General features: G+C 30.0%; 1 protein-coding gene across 1 annotated transcript; it reads right to left on the reverse strand.

The window, feature by feature from the left end:
* Positions 1–2,027: 2,027 nt before the first annotated feature.
* LOC118055685 (two-component response regulator ARR17-like) lies at positions 2,028–4,337 on the reverse strand. Its single transcript, XM_073406522.1, has 5 exons — positions 4,235–4,337; positions 3,391–3,464; positions 3,227–3,304; positions 2,379–2,431; positions 2,028–2,257 (listed from the first exon to the last, which is right to left on the reverse strand). Exons 1-5 carry the CDS (start codon positions 4,335–4,337, stop codon positions 2,161–2,163), a joined length of 405 nt encoding a protein of 134 aa, XP_073262623.1. The 3' UTR covers positions 2,028–2,160.
* Between the last annotated feature and the right edge of the window lie 12,735 nt (positions 4,338–17,072).

A 17,072-nucleotide genomic window follows, 5' to 3' on the forward strand; every position in this document is an offset into this window, starting at 1 on the left:
GTTAAGGTGGCTACAGAAATCAGTCAAAAGTTCAACGTCTAATGCGAGCCTAAGCATGTGGACAATCATCTCAAGACTATGAAAAAAGAATGGGGAATAATAACCAAACTTAAAAATAAAAGTGGGTTTGGCTGGGATGATTGTTTGAAGATGATTACAGTTTCGAAAGATGTATATGATGAAGAAGTAAAAGTATGATAAATATTATACTCTTTGTAATTTTTATATTTACTTTTGTTTCTAAAATGCTATACAAAGAACTAAAAAATTGCATATTCTAAACTTTATGAACAGGCACACCTCAATCATGACAAGTTTCTCAACAAAAAACTTGATATGTACGAGGCAATGGCAATTGTTGTTGGAAAAGACATGGCAACCGGAAATTATGCCAAATCATATGCTGATGTCAACTTGGAAGAGAACACTGAAGAGCAATCAATTTCAATTGAAAATGAAGGTGAATATAAAGAAACTTCAAAGGAAAAAGAGACATCTTCCTATAGTACACAAAAGAGGCAACATAGGAAGAGAAATCGCATGTATGAAGATGATGGTGTTGAAAAGTTGTCTAAACAGATTGGAGATGTAGCATTTGCAATTCAAAGTCTCAACAAAAATCAACTTGATGTTAATGCGTTGTATGCGGAAGTGATGAAAGTTGAAGGCTTTGATGAAATCACTCTTGGGGATGCATTTGATCATTTGGTCCAAAATAAAATGTTGGCCAAAGCATTTATGGCAAAAAATGCTAATTTGAGGAAAATTTAGGTTCAAAATTTTGTGAACCAACACTGCTACAGGCCTGCTTGCTAAGATGGTTTCAATATGTCGAAAATTTGGGTTCAGACTATGTTTGTTATTTGACAAGTATGTTTACTTGTTTAATTTGATCTAGCATGTTTATGTTTGTAATTTGAACTAATATGTATGTATATGACATCGAAACGTAATATTTATGCATGACTATGTTTGATGTTAGGTATTTATATTTATTTCTTGATGCTTATTTGATATATATTAAAGGGATAATTGGCTTTACCCTAAAAAAAAATATTTATCCAAAAAAACCCATCAAAATATTTTTGTATGTATTTATCTTTTAAAAAATTCTCCATACCAAAAAAAAAAAAAACCCCAAATATATAACTCTTACCATAAACTAATTTGGCTTTCCTCATATGAAAAAAAAAAAACTTATTTTAAGCTTTTAAAATTGAAAAAAATATATTAATAGGTTTTACTTAAAAAATATTTAACAGGCTTATTTCTATATAATATGATATGACATATATAGTTATATTTTATAAAATAAGTTATGTATGAATATAGGATATAATAATAAAAAAAATTCATCATTATACTTTTTAGATTTTAATTTTTTATTGTAAGTGATTAAATATTTATATTAAATATTTTATATATATTAGATAAACCTAAAAAAAAATTAATTCATTAATAAATTATTTTCCAGTTCATTTTCCATAACACAAACAAACACTAAAAAGTGTTTTGCAGTTAATTTTCCATAACACTGCCAAACATCAGAAAATACTTTCTCGAAATTCACTTTTCAGGAATTCACTTTTCCCGGAATTTACTTTCTAAAAGGAAACAACTTTCCTGCAAACAAACGGAGCCTAAGTTTAAAGTAATTGTTTTTATGTATATAAATAACTTGAGACAAAAATAACTTAAAACGATTTCATTTAAAAATAACTCAAAAACGACTCTTTCAAATAAATTTGTTAAAAATTTAACTTTCACTAAATTTCATAACAAATTTGCTATTCAAGTCGAAAGTTATTTTTTACCTTTTTATAGTCAAAATTTCAAAAATCGACTTAAATTGATTTATAAAAATTATATCAAACATGCATGACCTTATTCCAAACAAGAAATTATCTTCAAATGCCTATTAAGCAGAAGGGGAAGTTAAACAACCTTGTTCTTACATTAGAAGTTTCTAATAGATAACCACATAAGATCTGCAAAAGGGATGAAACAGTGAAATGCATAACCCACATAAGTTAAACAACTTCTATTGATTGCAGTAGCCCTAGAATTACGCCTCCAATTCAACATTTTCCCCTTCTTGTCTCTCTTTCTGATATCTTTTATGCATGTTCGTCTTCTCCTGCAAAGCCCCCTTGTAATCGATTAATTATTCAGCTTTTTTATATGGCACCTCAGCTTTTTCGCATCTGATAGCTGAAGAGGCTTCAGCAAGAATTCTTGAGCTCCTCCCTCCATGCACCTGTTTAGGTGGAAAATATTTAACAAATCAATGATTTCTTTTCCTCTATCCAACTAAATAGACAAAAGACAAAAAATCAACAGAGATTATTCAAGACTGAAATTGCTGAGCAGGTAATTACTGATTAATTCGTGTAGGGATGTTCTCAGATGACACTACAACCACCGGTATCTCCTTCATGTTAGGTGATTCCTATTTGAGAGAAACCATACAATGTTAAGGTTAGTTTAATATGCTATATATGTAGTTAATCTGTTAATTATATATAATGTTATTATATTTATATAAATAAATATTTATTATTATTAAAAATTTAATTTATCTTTAATATTCATATAATATTAGATTAATAAATTTAGAGTAAAAATAACGTCCATGGGATAAAAATATTTTACAAAGAAAATTATAAAATTGTTATAATTATGAAATTTATATTGCATCAAAGTATTGTTTCTGAAGTGTTCTTACTCGATGCTCTCTTAAATACTAAATATTCATTAAAGTTGTAAAGACTTATATATATTATGTTTTTTTCTTTATGAAAGGAAGCAGTTGTTCTCATAAAATGAGGGATAAATGATACCTAAAACTAATATTTAGGTGTTTGTCATTAGACATGTACACTGAACGGACTCGCATAATAATCCTATAAGAAGAACACTTATGTCTAAGGAAAGGCTCACATAAAAGTTGTAGATTACCATTTCAGGCCTAATAGTTGAACGGCATATGGTTTGTGACAACTCAGCCCTTAAACAATTATTTTAAAACCAACGAACATTAGATTTTCAGGTAATAAATTTTTAAATAATTTTAGATCTGTCTAACAGGATTCTAGGGACTCCTGAAAAATTTTATTTTATAGTTCTCACCGTTTATGATATTTAAAAAACCGAACCGTTAGACCAGAAAATACAAAGGAAAGTTATGATAGTCGTAACTAGAGCATTGAAGATGAGTAATATTTACCTTAATTCTTTTCAACAGCTCATAACCGGTCATTCCTGGCATGCTATAATCGGTGATGATCATATTCACCTTCAAATCCTGCTAAGAGAAATACCCATGAACAACAAATGATGGAGTTGAATTCATAAAAGCAAGAATCAGACCTTCATTGTATGGTTACTTACACCATGATTGGGATGTTGTCCATCAGCTAAGCCCAAATACTCCAATGCTCTCTTTCCGTTTTCTGCTGTGGTCACTGCAATCATAGGAACCAAATTGTGAATCATAAAAACTTTAGTCAAGTCTCTAAAACTCAAGACTTCTTTCTCTCCTTGCTAATTAATTGAGATTAATTAAAAAACCATGGATTTGCAATGTTATGAGTTCTTTTCTAGAGTACTCTAACCTTTTGCCACCTCTAGCATCCAAACAAATGGACTCATAACAAAAACAATACCAGAAATGACAGGATATTCTTTTCCTTTTCAATTTCCTCAAAGTGATAAAAAATAAAAGCAGAAGATGTGGGGTCTACTCCTTGTTAATCTCCACTTTGGTCATGAGTTCTCATATGTGTGTCACCGTGGTAACTTCCATGGTGCCATAGCCAACTTATGGCAGTGACAATCATGTTCTCCATTAAATTAGCCCTAGCCTAGCCTAGGAATGAGAGCCTAGCCAGCGTGGTAAACTTTTTTTTGTTCCTTCATGTGTTCTATGTTTCTTCACTTTTGCAAATTAGACAACATTGTATAAACAAGAACACCATTTTATCATAAATCATATTTCTCTTTAATCTTAATCATACAAACCCATGGATATAAACTAGAGAATTAAGATATAATGTTCACCAAAACCCAATGAAAACAAAGATAAAAGTGTTCACCAAAAACCCAATGAAAACAAGGATAAAAGTATGATAAAATATGTTATAGCTAGAAACTTTTCTTTGATTAACAAATTATACCAAATGAGCAAAGTTTCTACGAACAAAGAGAGGCCAAGACTTTTTTGTTCTTTTCATACCTCTGCATGTAGAGTTGGTAAGTAACCTTTCAATGACTTTGCGATCGATCGAACTATCATCAACAGCTAACACATGTGGTTTCTCATCAATATCGAACTCCATTGATGGTAAGGAAGAAGAAGAGCTGGCCATATCTACCTTCAAAGAACACACCACAATGTCTAACCACCTCAACAAAACAAAAAAAGAAAAGGAAACTTTGAGGATAAAAGGAGAAAACTAGCTAGCAAGAAAAGAATGCCAAAAGGAGAACAAACAAGCCAAGAAGAAAAACAAGGCAGCGAGGGTAACGTAATGTAATGTGATAATCCTTGTCAAGTCAATACAAGTTATGACTGGGGATACTTATATATCGATATCCTGACTTAGCAGAAAGTGAATTTATAGTAAAATATGAAGGATAATAAGAAAAATTAAGGAATAAAAGGGTGAGGTGAGCTCATTATTATCATTATCAGAGAAGAATAGTAAACAAATCCTAATAAAATCATGAGTCAGAGATAATTGCTGATCTTTTCGGTCTTTGGGATTTGATTGCAGAAGCAGTAAAAGCGAAATAGATACCTTCTTGTTTTTGTTTTTCCCTTTCTTCAAGAGATCTCCATGCTCAAAACCATTGTATATTTTAACACACTTGTACGTACTTCCTATTCCATCTCCACACAGACAACACACGGTTGTTCAAATATTATTCCTTCATGCCTTACTTGTAGGGCTTGGGATATGCATTCCATGCATGTCCATTCATTTTTCTTTTACCCCTTCTTTAGAATCTTAATTACACCACCCCACAACACAAAAGTATTAACTTAATTTTAAAAATAAAAGAATATAATAAGTCTCTTTAATCACAAGCCAATCCTTTCAGATTTGTAACCTAGATCTATGTACCTCATAACATGGTACTATATTAGTTGATGACACGATATTAATATTTGTGGAGTGAGTTGATGACAAATGGTACTGTTGTTGTCTTAGAAAGAGGTCTCATTTCTATATATTACCAATTTGCTTGTAAGACTAAGAAGAGAATCTAGTACTGTATGCTGTAAGAAGGAAATGTATATGGGAACATGATTGGGATAGTGTTTTAAAAACTTTTTGATTTTTTTTTAATTTAATTTTTTTTTTTGTATTTTTTGTATTTTTGGATTTTTTTGATATTTTAATATCAAAACTAATTTTTTAAAAAAAGCCATGATATTTATATTCATATATTTTAAAATAAAAATTACTTTAAAAAACAACAACAAAATCTCAAATAACCCTAAATAAATAACACGGTAAATAGTTGTTAAAGCGATGGATGATGTTGAAAGAATTGTAACTATTTGCAACGACATTCAGTGCAAGGGTTATGAAAAAGCTGAAATTCACAAAAGTGATTTTTGATATACTCACGCATACGCTAATATCATTGACTTGTACTCTGCTATAGTGAGATCAATATTTTTAAAATATAAAAAATATTTAGATATTATCAATTTTTTTCTAGTTAAAAAAATAAATTATGCGAGAATTAGTCTGATATGACTTGGTCTTCTTGACAATTTCAAATATAACTCGGATGACTGGTAAAAATATAGTTTTACTCAAAATAATTATTTTAAATGAGATTTTTTTAATAAACATTGAGACAACAACATATTTTATTGATTTGAGAAACACATTTAACTTTTCAATATGCATACTAAACCATGAGATCATAATAACCTTGTAACAAAAAAATAAAAACAAATTAAGAGACTCAATTTCTAACAAATGCAATGTTGAAAAATAAAGTTGGAAAAAAATCAATTACAAAAGGGAGAAAAAATAAATTATCCAAGTCAACCTATCAAACTCTAATCTAGATCATGAGACCAGGATAACCTAATAAAAAGTAAATTGAAACAAATTATGAGCTTATTTCTCAATTAACTCAATTTTAAAATATAAAATTGAAAAAATAATTAAAAAAATAACAAACCAAAAAAAAAATCGAGTTAATCACGATTAACTCGTCATACTCGTGATTCTAGTCATGGAATGAGGATAACCTCATAAAAAATAAACAAAAAAAAATATAAAAATCTAGTTTTTAATAAATCTAATATTAAAAGATAAATTAAAAAAAAAATCAATTTAAAATCATGATAAAGAATCTCTTTATCTCACCGACCTAAAGTTAGTTAAAGATATTTATAGTCGTAAAACTCACACTATCTCTTAAAATTAATTAAAGGTCTTTATAGTAATAAAACTTTAACTGTCTTCGAATGTAAATTTGAAAACAGTTGAAAAATAATAATATTAGTTAGAGTTGAAAAAAAAAGACTTTTAATTCACTTATTTAAAAAAAAATCAAAATAATTATATATATAAATATCCTGCAACCCCACCTTATCTATATATATATATATATATATAGCTAACTATCCTGCAACCCCACCCTTAGTTTTATATTCACGTCAGATTGGATTCTGAAGGGAGTCAGAGACCTCTAAACATACTTTATACTAGAGAGGCCCCCGTGGCCACAAGCGACGCAAATAATTCACTACTCAGCTTAAACAGATAGTGACATTTTTGTCCGCATGTGACATTTTCACGCATCACTATACAAAACAATCAATTGCTAGCTTTTTGCATTTCCCAATAGAATTTTTTTTCAAAATAGTACTGTAATTTTTTTTTGAAAAAATAGCATAAAATTAAAATTTAATTATAAAAATAGTATAATTTAGCAAGTTATAAATGATATATGAAATTCTTTTAAAAACATTTTAAAGCAATTTTAAAATTTAGATTTTAAAAATAAATCAAACTCTATTATTATACAAACTTTATAACACAAGAATAAATGCTCTATTATTATAAAAAACTCTATAAGTTAAAAGAGTTATACAAGTGATTTTATAACTTTGCATTCTTTAATTGTTAGAGAATATATTTTATAGTTAATCGATTAATTATATATAACATTAATTTTATTTATGTAAAATATATTAATTATTAATAAAATATTTTTAATATATAATATTTAATTATATTTTATTAATGAATCTAGAGTAAAGGTAAAATTTATAGAACAAAAATATTTTGCACTAAAACTTACAAAAAATTTTATAATTATAAGATTCTTATTGAATTAAAGTATTATTCATAAATGTTCTTGATCAATGTTTTATTAAGTCTGGATATTAATTAAAGTTATTGATACCGATACATTATGTTCTTTCTTTTATGAGATGAAGTAGTTGCTTTCATAAAATGAGGTATGAGAGATATATAGAACTAATATGTTGGTGTTTGTCAAATGACATATACACTAAACTAATCTGCAAGAGAATTATATATAGAGAAATCACATATATCTATGGAAAGGTTCTCATTATAGTTATATAGGTGATGCTTAAACTAGAGATCACCCACTTTTCATATATTGGGAGTATTATATTTTGATCATCACAACATGTTATTTTAATCAAGGGTAACAAACAAGTATATATTAGATATAACATAAACTATATGAAGATATTTGAGTAATCAAGAGATAATTCATCACCCTATGTGAATTAAGAAAAATGTTTCATCTATTTTCAAATAATATTGATTGTGAAATCCTTAACCGATGTGGAATAAAATTTGAAAAGAGTTTCAAATCATATTTAATCAATCAATTACTATAGTGTTAATAACTAAAATTATTTTGACCAAGGAGATATATTTTATCTTATATTGTTTAAATTCAAACATTCTTGATGGAGAAATAATAATTACACTGAAAAACTGATCACTGAAAGGTTAAATCAAACCACTTATAACTTTCATAATATTTAGGGATTGTTCAATTGATAATAAATTAAATTGTTTAATTTATTTAATCCTATTTGATTTAGGATTATAATTTACATTTAGGTCAGCTTATTAGGGAACATAATGGATATCACACATAAGAACCATTTGTTAAAAAGTTAAAATGAAATGATTAATCAAGTGTAAATTGTAAATGAATTTTAGAAATTGAGGACTAAATTGTAATTAATATAGGGGTTTACAATTCTAGACCTAGAAAAAAAACTAAATAGAGACTTGATTGAATAAATTTATAAAATTATCTTAAAATAATATATGTTATATTATTTAAGAGAAAAATTGATATTTTTTGTTATTTATAGGGTTTTTAGGTTTTCCTATAAATAAAATGTGATGCCTCTTATAATAGTACATTATATAACAATATATAGAAACACCTAAACACATAAGAAAAGAGCTCACTTAAAGGTATGACAATCCCTCTCTCCCAAAAAGGTTTAGAAGACTTCTTATTGGTGGTTCATGACGATTATTGTTACATGATAGATACTTGGACGATTTATGGTTTGTGACAACCTAGCTTTGAAACAATTATTAAAATAAAAAAGAACATCAAATCTTTAGGTAATCTTTGTATAAACCCTTGACAACTAGTCTAGAGGTAGACCTTCAACATCCTCTCCTTATAGTGCCTCAAGAGATCCTTAAGGACAGAAAGGCTACCTCAAACCCATGAGGATGATGCTTCTAGTACTTTGAGTGTTGAGGAGGTGACCTTTGCCAATGGTCATCAACCTGGGGCTCATTCGACTCAATTACCCTTCATGAAAGAAAGGATTAGTGAGGATTACATCTCCCATATGCATGTATGATGTAACACCCTAGTATTTTCATGCACTTCCAGCTTTATTTCTTGTATAAAATTACTATTTTTAGGTGATTTTTTTATATATAAAAAAAAACTTAGTTTTACAGGAATTTATCAAAATTTCAACAGAGTATTCTCTATACCAAAATATCATAATTTATTGACAAATACCTACAACACTTCAATATACCCATCAAACAAAGCCCATTTATTGTCTAATAGACTCATCATTTCGCAACACATCTCATCACAATCATTATAATTCATTTTAATGTAACATGATGTATGTAATTATAATATTCAAGATTCAAATCAAAATCTATAATCATAAATTATTTGATACTATTAGTATAATCTACAACAAAAGCATAAGTATAACATCATGCACTAGCACAATTAAGTTGAATTTATAATTATATAATTTAAGGTAAATTAACATTGAGCTAAAAAAAAAAAAATTATTACAATCCTTTATAAAATTAACAAAGATCCCTAAATATCTATTATGTTACTTAAGGTTGAAAGGTACTTGTAAATTAATTTACGAGCAACAATTAAGTATGTAACAATAATTTACCTAAACAATTAAAATAAATACAGTGGCATGTTTGAACATAATTCATCATAAGGTCTTATTCAATTACCATTCACACAATCTACTTTTAACTTACATGATTTATTTTGTATGTCAATATTTCTCATTTATCATTATTTCTAATACACATTGTCTTTCCTAAACTATAATCTTCATGTTAATCTCTTTTTAACCTATATCCAATTCTAGGTAGTTCTCGGTTTGCCCAAGTGTAGGCGTTATTTCCATTTACAAATAATCCAAATTCTCCACTCATTATCGGGTAAAACTCCTACATCCGAGAATATAATTTTCATTCCTTAGTATTGAACATTAATCTCAGTATTGAGAAAGATTAATTCCTTATGTTCGTTATCAAACTTTATTCCTATTGTCAAAACTAACGGTCAGGTCGTAGTGCTTCAACCATTAGGAGCTCCCAATCAGTATCGAGCTCCCTGTCTAAGAATTTCATGGCCTTGCAGCAACACACGGCTCAGCTCACCGAAAAATACGACCACCTATCAGAGGCGTACACATAACTCAACGCACAACAAAGAGCAGTTTATGAACAGCTTCGCGAAATAGTCATGAACATGGCATAGAGTGGAACATGTGCGCCTAATCCTTTTTTGCCATATGACCACCAGCCTCCTCCTCCTCCTCCTCCTCCTCCAGCTTTATATTAATTTGTAATAAACATTATTTTACCTTTAAAATTTCATTTAATATTTTTTTTTGTAACATTTTCATTTTGTAATGAATATTATTTAACTTTGATTTTTTGTTTTTGATGTTTAATATAATTTTTATTTGCATAATTGGTTTTTATTACCATTAATTTATATAATTTTATTTTATGTATTCGAAATAATTTTTAAAAAAACAAATTTAGAAAAAACTATAACAAAGAGTTTTACCGATGGAATGAATCCGTCGGTATTTCATACAGTCACCGACAAATTTACCGACGGAATTAATCCGTCGGCATTTGATAGTAGTTGCCACAAGTACCGACAAATTTATAGACGAAAATATTCGGTCAGTATTTCAAACACTCGCCGATAAATTTACCGACGGTAACTGGCCATCGGTACTACACAATATCACCGAGGGAATAAAATCCGTCAGTATATTTCAAGCGGAAAATTATTTTTTTTGGTGCACAAATTCCGTCCGATATAGCGATGGAATGTGGAATCACCGACAAAAGGAAAGCCGACGCACTTATTCCATCGGCAATATCATCGATAAATAATTTACCAACGAACTCCTAATCACACACCGACAGGATATTTTCGTCGATAAAACTGTGAAATCTTGTAGTAATAAGGAAATTTTGTTTCCTCGATATATCATAAGTCAAAACTCTGAAGGACCACAACTACACCAACTCATCAATCAACGGTCGAAGACAAACATCTATATTTCGGCCCGGGCTACTTGGACCGGGTATGACAGTAGATAAAAACATGAACTCCGGCCTCATACATATTCCCAATGGCAAGTTATAAACCGTGAGTATGACGGCCAACAAGAATAAGGAGTAGCAAATGACCCAACTAGGTTGAATCCATCTATACACAACCCAAGACGCACATTCCTTGATTCAGCTGAAAAGTGAGGAAGCACACTGTTAAAGGGTTTCCACGCTTTATCGTCAAAAGGATGCACCATCACTCCATCAACCGCATCATGTGATTGGTGTTATGTCATGTGCTCAGCAGTCCTTTGTGACATTAATAACCTCTACAGTCTAGGTGTGATTGGGAAGTGTCTAAGTTTTTTAAATGCCACAAGATTATTTCCCCTGCCAGTTTTGGGTTTGTAACGGGAATTCCTACATGTCATACACTCAGTCATCTCAACATTTTCAAGGTAGTATAACATGCAAAAGTTAGGGCACATGTCAATTTTCTAGTATCCAAAATTGAGGGGTTTCATTATGGACTTCACAACATAGAAGTTTTTTTACAACTTGTTCCCTTCAGATAAAATGCTTCTCGCCCATTCAATAATTTTATCATTCCCGGCCTCACTCAACCCGTGATCTAATTTGAGTGAACACCTGTGCTACGACCGATAATTTATTGTGGTTTGTGCAGTAATCCCATAATGGTTCATCAAAATCTTTCAACAAATCAAAAAAACCTAGATTCATCTGCATTAGGTTCTTCTTCTACGATTGGACATTGACTGACATTACCTTGATTCTTTCTCATTGCATCCATAACCATATTACTGTAAGGATTAATGTTGTCATTTGTCGCTTCATACACATTGATAGCGCTAGAAGTTGACTGAACCACCATTTCTCTAATTCTCTTCTTACTAACAAATAAGTCTCCATATTCATACCAAAACTAGTAATTTTCTATAAACCCTTTGTGTAGAAGATGTATCATTACAACATCTGGATGCATATACTTTTTATTTTGACATTTCCTGCATAGACACCTAATACCACCTCTAGTAAAATTTATGGGAATATATATTGTGAAATTAATAAAACCCTGAACCCCATTACAATAAACCATCCTCCGCAATCCTTGGGGTGAATCTCGATACATCCATGCACAATCGAACCTCTATAAGATTATGATGACAACATGTAGTAATTAAATAAGTAAATAAAGTTGTAAAATATTGGTTTACCTTGAGATTATCCAAGAGACCAATTACAACTTTTCATAAATATTAAATATTCATTATCAACTATCAACATCCATAAAAATTAATACATATAAACTTACAAAAATTACAACTCCGCAATACCATTGATAAAACTTAAAACAGACCCATTAAACAAGTTATTAATTATTTCAAAACAACACATGTAATTCGGTAATTCAATAAAATTTCAATAATTTACAAACAAATACAATCTTACAAAATCTAAAACAAACCATAATAAGTATAAAATTATACATTCAGATATTGCAAGTTTGTTTGAGAAATAACAATAAAACATGTACATCTTCTAACAAAATACATATACTAAAAAACAAAATTGACATTTAAATGTTAAAATTTAAAAAGATAGAATTACTTATAAAAATTAATAAAATCTATCGGTAAATCAAAACACGGATGTTGTGACCATAAAACTTCAATAAATATAACTTGTTGTGCTGAGAAGCGGGATATTTTTTTTGGGGGGGCTGGGTGTTTGCAGTTGGGGAGAGTTGGGATGGGAAAGAAGAAGGAGAAATAGGGGAGGAGATAGTCAGCAGAGTAGGCATATATTAACTTTTGCCGACAGATTCACCGATGGCATTATTATGTCTACGAGTCCGCCAGCTATTCTGATGGCAAACAAGACATGTCACTGCATGGATTTGTCATTTTGAATCCCTCGATAATTCTGTTGACATTTTAAATCATCAACCAGTCACATCATCGTACAAAGCTGCAGTTTTGAATCCCTTAGTGATTCCGTCGGAAAAAATCACTCGCAAAAACCTCACGTCAGCGAACCGCCCTTTTTTTAATTCTGAACATTCCACCCATAATTCTATCGGTATATACTAATGAAAACATTCAGTCAATAATACCGCCAGAATTACAAACAAAAAAAATCCTGCCGGTAATGGCGACCTCAAATTATCAACAGAAGTATTCCATCAGTAAATTTGTTGATATTAAATAAATTTCTGATAGTGAAATCAATTTATAATCTTGATTTGATTTTATTTAACAAATTTTGTTTTGGTTCCCAATATTTATAAAAACATCATTAAAAATCTATGAAACATGAAATTAAATCATAATGACTCATTTATTCCCATGTTTTTATTTTTTTTATCATTACATTCTAATTGTAAGTTATTTGGTCTCGCAAAGTCTATTGTTAGTTGTCCCATGTTTTTATTTTTAGCTAATGTTGAATTAGGAAATATGAGGCTTGGTTGTTGGTCAACTACAAGTCTTGACTAGTCAATTTTTACTATTATTGCCTTTTTTTTTCTAAATTGTCTTCATAGTCACTCTATAGATAAGACTAGATACATGCTGGCGCTCCGCCACCACATTTCTTTTATGTCATTGCGCTGAACTTGATTCATGTTTGTGCTAAATATATAAGATAACATAAACTTTAACAACTAATAATGCAAAGCAAAATTAACACAAACCATAAATAGTAACATAGATAGAAAGGTTTTAAGATGTAGAGGAGTTAATATAGAACCAAGATAGCAAGAGTGGAATCCAAATAAAAATCAAAGTTTGTCCATTGCAATTTTTGCCAGGTTCATATAACATGGGTCTGGCATGGTTCCAGAACCTAAGTCGCTTGGGTCTGGCGTGGTTCCCGAACCTAAGTCGCCTGGGTCTAGCGTGGTTCCAGACCCATGGCACTTAAGTCTGGCTTGATTGTTAAACCCATGATATTTGGGTCTAGCATGGGCGTTTGGGCTTGGCGTGGTTCGCAGACCCATGGCACTTGGGTCTGGCTTGGTTGCCAGACCCATGATATTTGGGTTTGGCATAAGCATTTGGGCCTGGCGTGGTTGCCAAACCCAAGTGCCTTGAGTCTAGCATTGTTGCCAGATCTAGGTAGCTTGGGTCTGGCATTTAAAGTGTGCATAATTTTCATGAGCCTGCCAAAGGTAATGGTTTTGTTAAGGACCAAAACACTCATGCAAGTATGTTGAATGGTCTTAGGACATCAAACTAATTCCTTGTGAACTTCTGATGTATTGTTCAGGAAAAAAAAAAAGAAATACTTTTGCTAAACACTTTGAAATTTCAATAAATAGATGCAGAATTTAAGCTAAACTTTACTATATTGATTCCAATTGTTAGATACATGTGCGCGCTCTTGCAACTTTAAAAAACTCTAATCAAGAATAAAAGAAAAATTATTCTTGCAAGTTTCTCTTGTTAACAACGCAATGATATACTTATTGTCCTCCAATAAAATATTGATTGAACATACTTAAAGTTCTCCTGCTCAGCCCATTAATTTGTTGTCCAAACTTTTTGTTACCCATTTCTAATCCTCTAAACATTATTAAAAAAAAAAAACAAAAACATATTAGATCTTTAACAAAGATCTCACCTTTGATGTTAGAACCCATAAAGTCCACTACTTTTCCTTAAAAATCTATAGGTTTGATGGTGAAATCAAGAATGTTCTCATTAAATACATCCATTTTGTTAATGAAAGAATAATTAATCACATCAAACTTTTAAGAACAGATAAAAGCAAACAACAATAATTTTCTCACCATTAATCATACCAAAATTCAACACTCTCTTTGTTTTCTTCTTCTCTCCATAACAACTCTTTTCCTCTTCTCTGCCAATTTGGTGCCCTCTTCTCTACCATTTCTTATGTCAATTTGGTTGAGAAAAAGGAGAAGAACTGAACATAAGAAGCACTAGGGGTGTTCACGGTCTGGTTCGGTCCGGTTTTAATCCAAAAATTTAACCAAACTGAAAAATAATAGTCCTTGTTAATATAACCCTAACCGAACCGAGAACTGGTTTAAACCGAACCAGTTTTGTTCGGTTCGGGTCGGTTTTTAGCATCCAAAACCAGAAAAACCGAAGCATTTTTGTTGCTGCCGTTGTATACCTTAATCTGGGCTTTGTGCCAATAGAGGAACGAGATGGTGTACTACATCTTCGATAGATTGCCATTTAGAATGAATCTAAGACTTTCATAAAGCAAATAAATCTCAAAAATATTTACAAGAAGACAAAAAAAATTCAATTCTTCACCATCAGCGGTTTTCTTACAGAACTACAAACAGCCATATGGATCACAAATGCTTCTTCACATGGGACAATGGGAGTGACAAGTGACTTGGGACTTGAGATTTCCTTGCACAACCGTAAGAAACTGTCTTCGAGATAGAGTTATCTCATGGTCTTTAGGACAAGGGGGGTCAAAGACTTCAGATTAACCGGACCTTGTTGTGCTTGGAGCAATAAGACTCATAATGGAGATATGGCGGAGCTCGCTTGAATGGGGGAGGAGGACATAATAATGGAGAATACTGTAAGGGAGTTTTCAATGTTTTGAATTCATAACATGATCTGTACTTGTGGAGTTATGGGAAAAGGAAGGGGGAAAGAGAGGGGGGCGGCTGCTGTGAGGGTTAGGGTATTTAGTTATAGGGTTATGATTTTCTTTTTATACTTTGTTTTTTAGATATAATTAAACCGGTTCGGTTTGGTCCGGTTCAATCGGTTTAAGCTTTTTTAAACCGGACCCGAACTGGACCAGTTGGTTTTTTTTATTTTTTAATCGGTTTATTCGGTTTTTTTTATCAGTTCGGTTTTTTTGGTTAATTTTTTCTCGGTTTTTTCGGTTTAATCAGTTGATCGGTTTTTTTGAACACCCCTAAGAAGCACCATCTTCATCCTTTCTCTACAGTTTCATCTTGTCCGATTCATTTTCATTCTCTTCTTAATCTGAGTTGTACAATGTTAAAAGAAAAGAAGGGAGAAGAAGCAATGAATAAGAACAAAAAGAAAGCCAAAGAAATGTTTTTCTACTCATGAAAAGATAAGAAATTAAAAGTGAAATTACTATTACAATCTATTGTAAAAAATCTCTTGATCCATAATAATTTTCTCACACCATTTAGCTCTTATTATAATAGTTAGCGCGGTTTGGCTTCAAAGATGCATGGAAAAGCAAATAACATATTTATTATAGATATTATGTCATCATGGTTGCTTGTCTTTGTGTTACAAGAAATTTTCAATCTATTATCTATGATTATATTTTACTCATCTAATTATTGCATCGATAATAAATATTCAAAAGCACTTCCCTCTTCTAACATCATTAAGGAGGGTATCAATGCCATCTTTTAACATATTAACATCCAAGATGTAAAATCCAAGCTGAAAAAAAAAAAAAAAAAACCTCACATTTAAATATAGAAATAATTTAAATCAAAATAATAATCTAATATATGAAGGATATAAGATAAATAAAAATGGGAAATTTGAAATTTTATTCGGTATATTCATCTGGATAATCAAAACCTGTATATGGAAATTGGAAACCCCAATTGTAATTTTTAAAATTATAGTGGAATTCTATTAAAAAAAAAGTAATCGAACAATAATTTATGTTTATTTGAAATTTTAAAATACTATTTTTTAATTTATGTTTTCAATTGATATCCCTCCTCTATGAATTTTTATTTTGCTTATTTAGCTTTTTTTAATAGAGTTTTTTTCTTTATTTATATTTTGAAGATATTGTTCAGATTTATCTATAATGTTTTATGTTTATATAGATAAATTTTATATTAAAAACAGAAAAACAATATTTTAGATATATGTGCAACCTTGCATATTTTTTTTCTTTTATTTTATTCAATTAATTTTATGTGTGTGTCTATTTTTATTATCATTTTGATTGAATAAAAAAATTGATTGTAATTAATAAATAAGTTCAATAAACACAATCAAGTAAATATTTTATATTTTGAGATCAAATCTTGATCTAAATCTCTCACTCAATTTTTTTTTAGTTATCATTAATGACTTTTTTCATTTATTTAAACATATAGTTCTCGATTTATTTAATTAGATATTTACAAGCTTTTCAATTTGCATTTATAATTTTTTT

Source organism: Populus alba, chromosome 19 (genome assembly GCF_005239225.2).
Source record: "Populus alba chromosome 19, ASM523922v2, whole genome shotgun sequence".
Lineage (NCBI taxonomy): Eukaryota > Viridiplantae > Streptophyta > Magnoliopsida > Malpighiales > Salicaceae > Populus > Populus alba.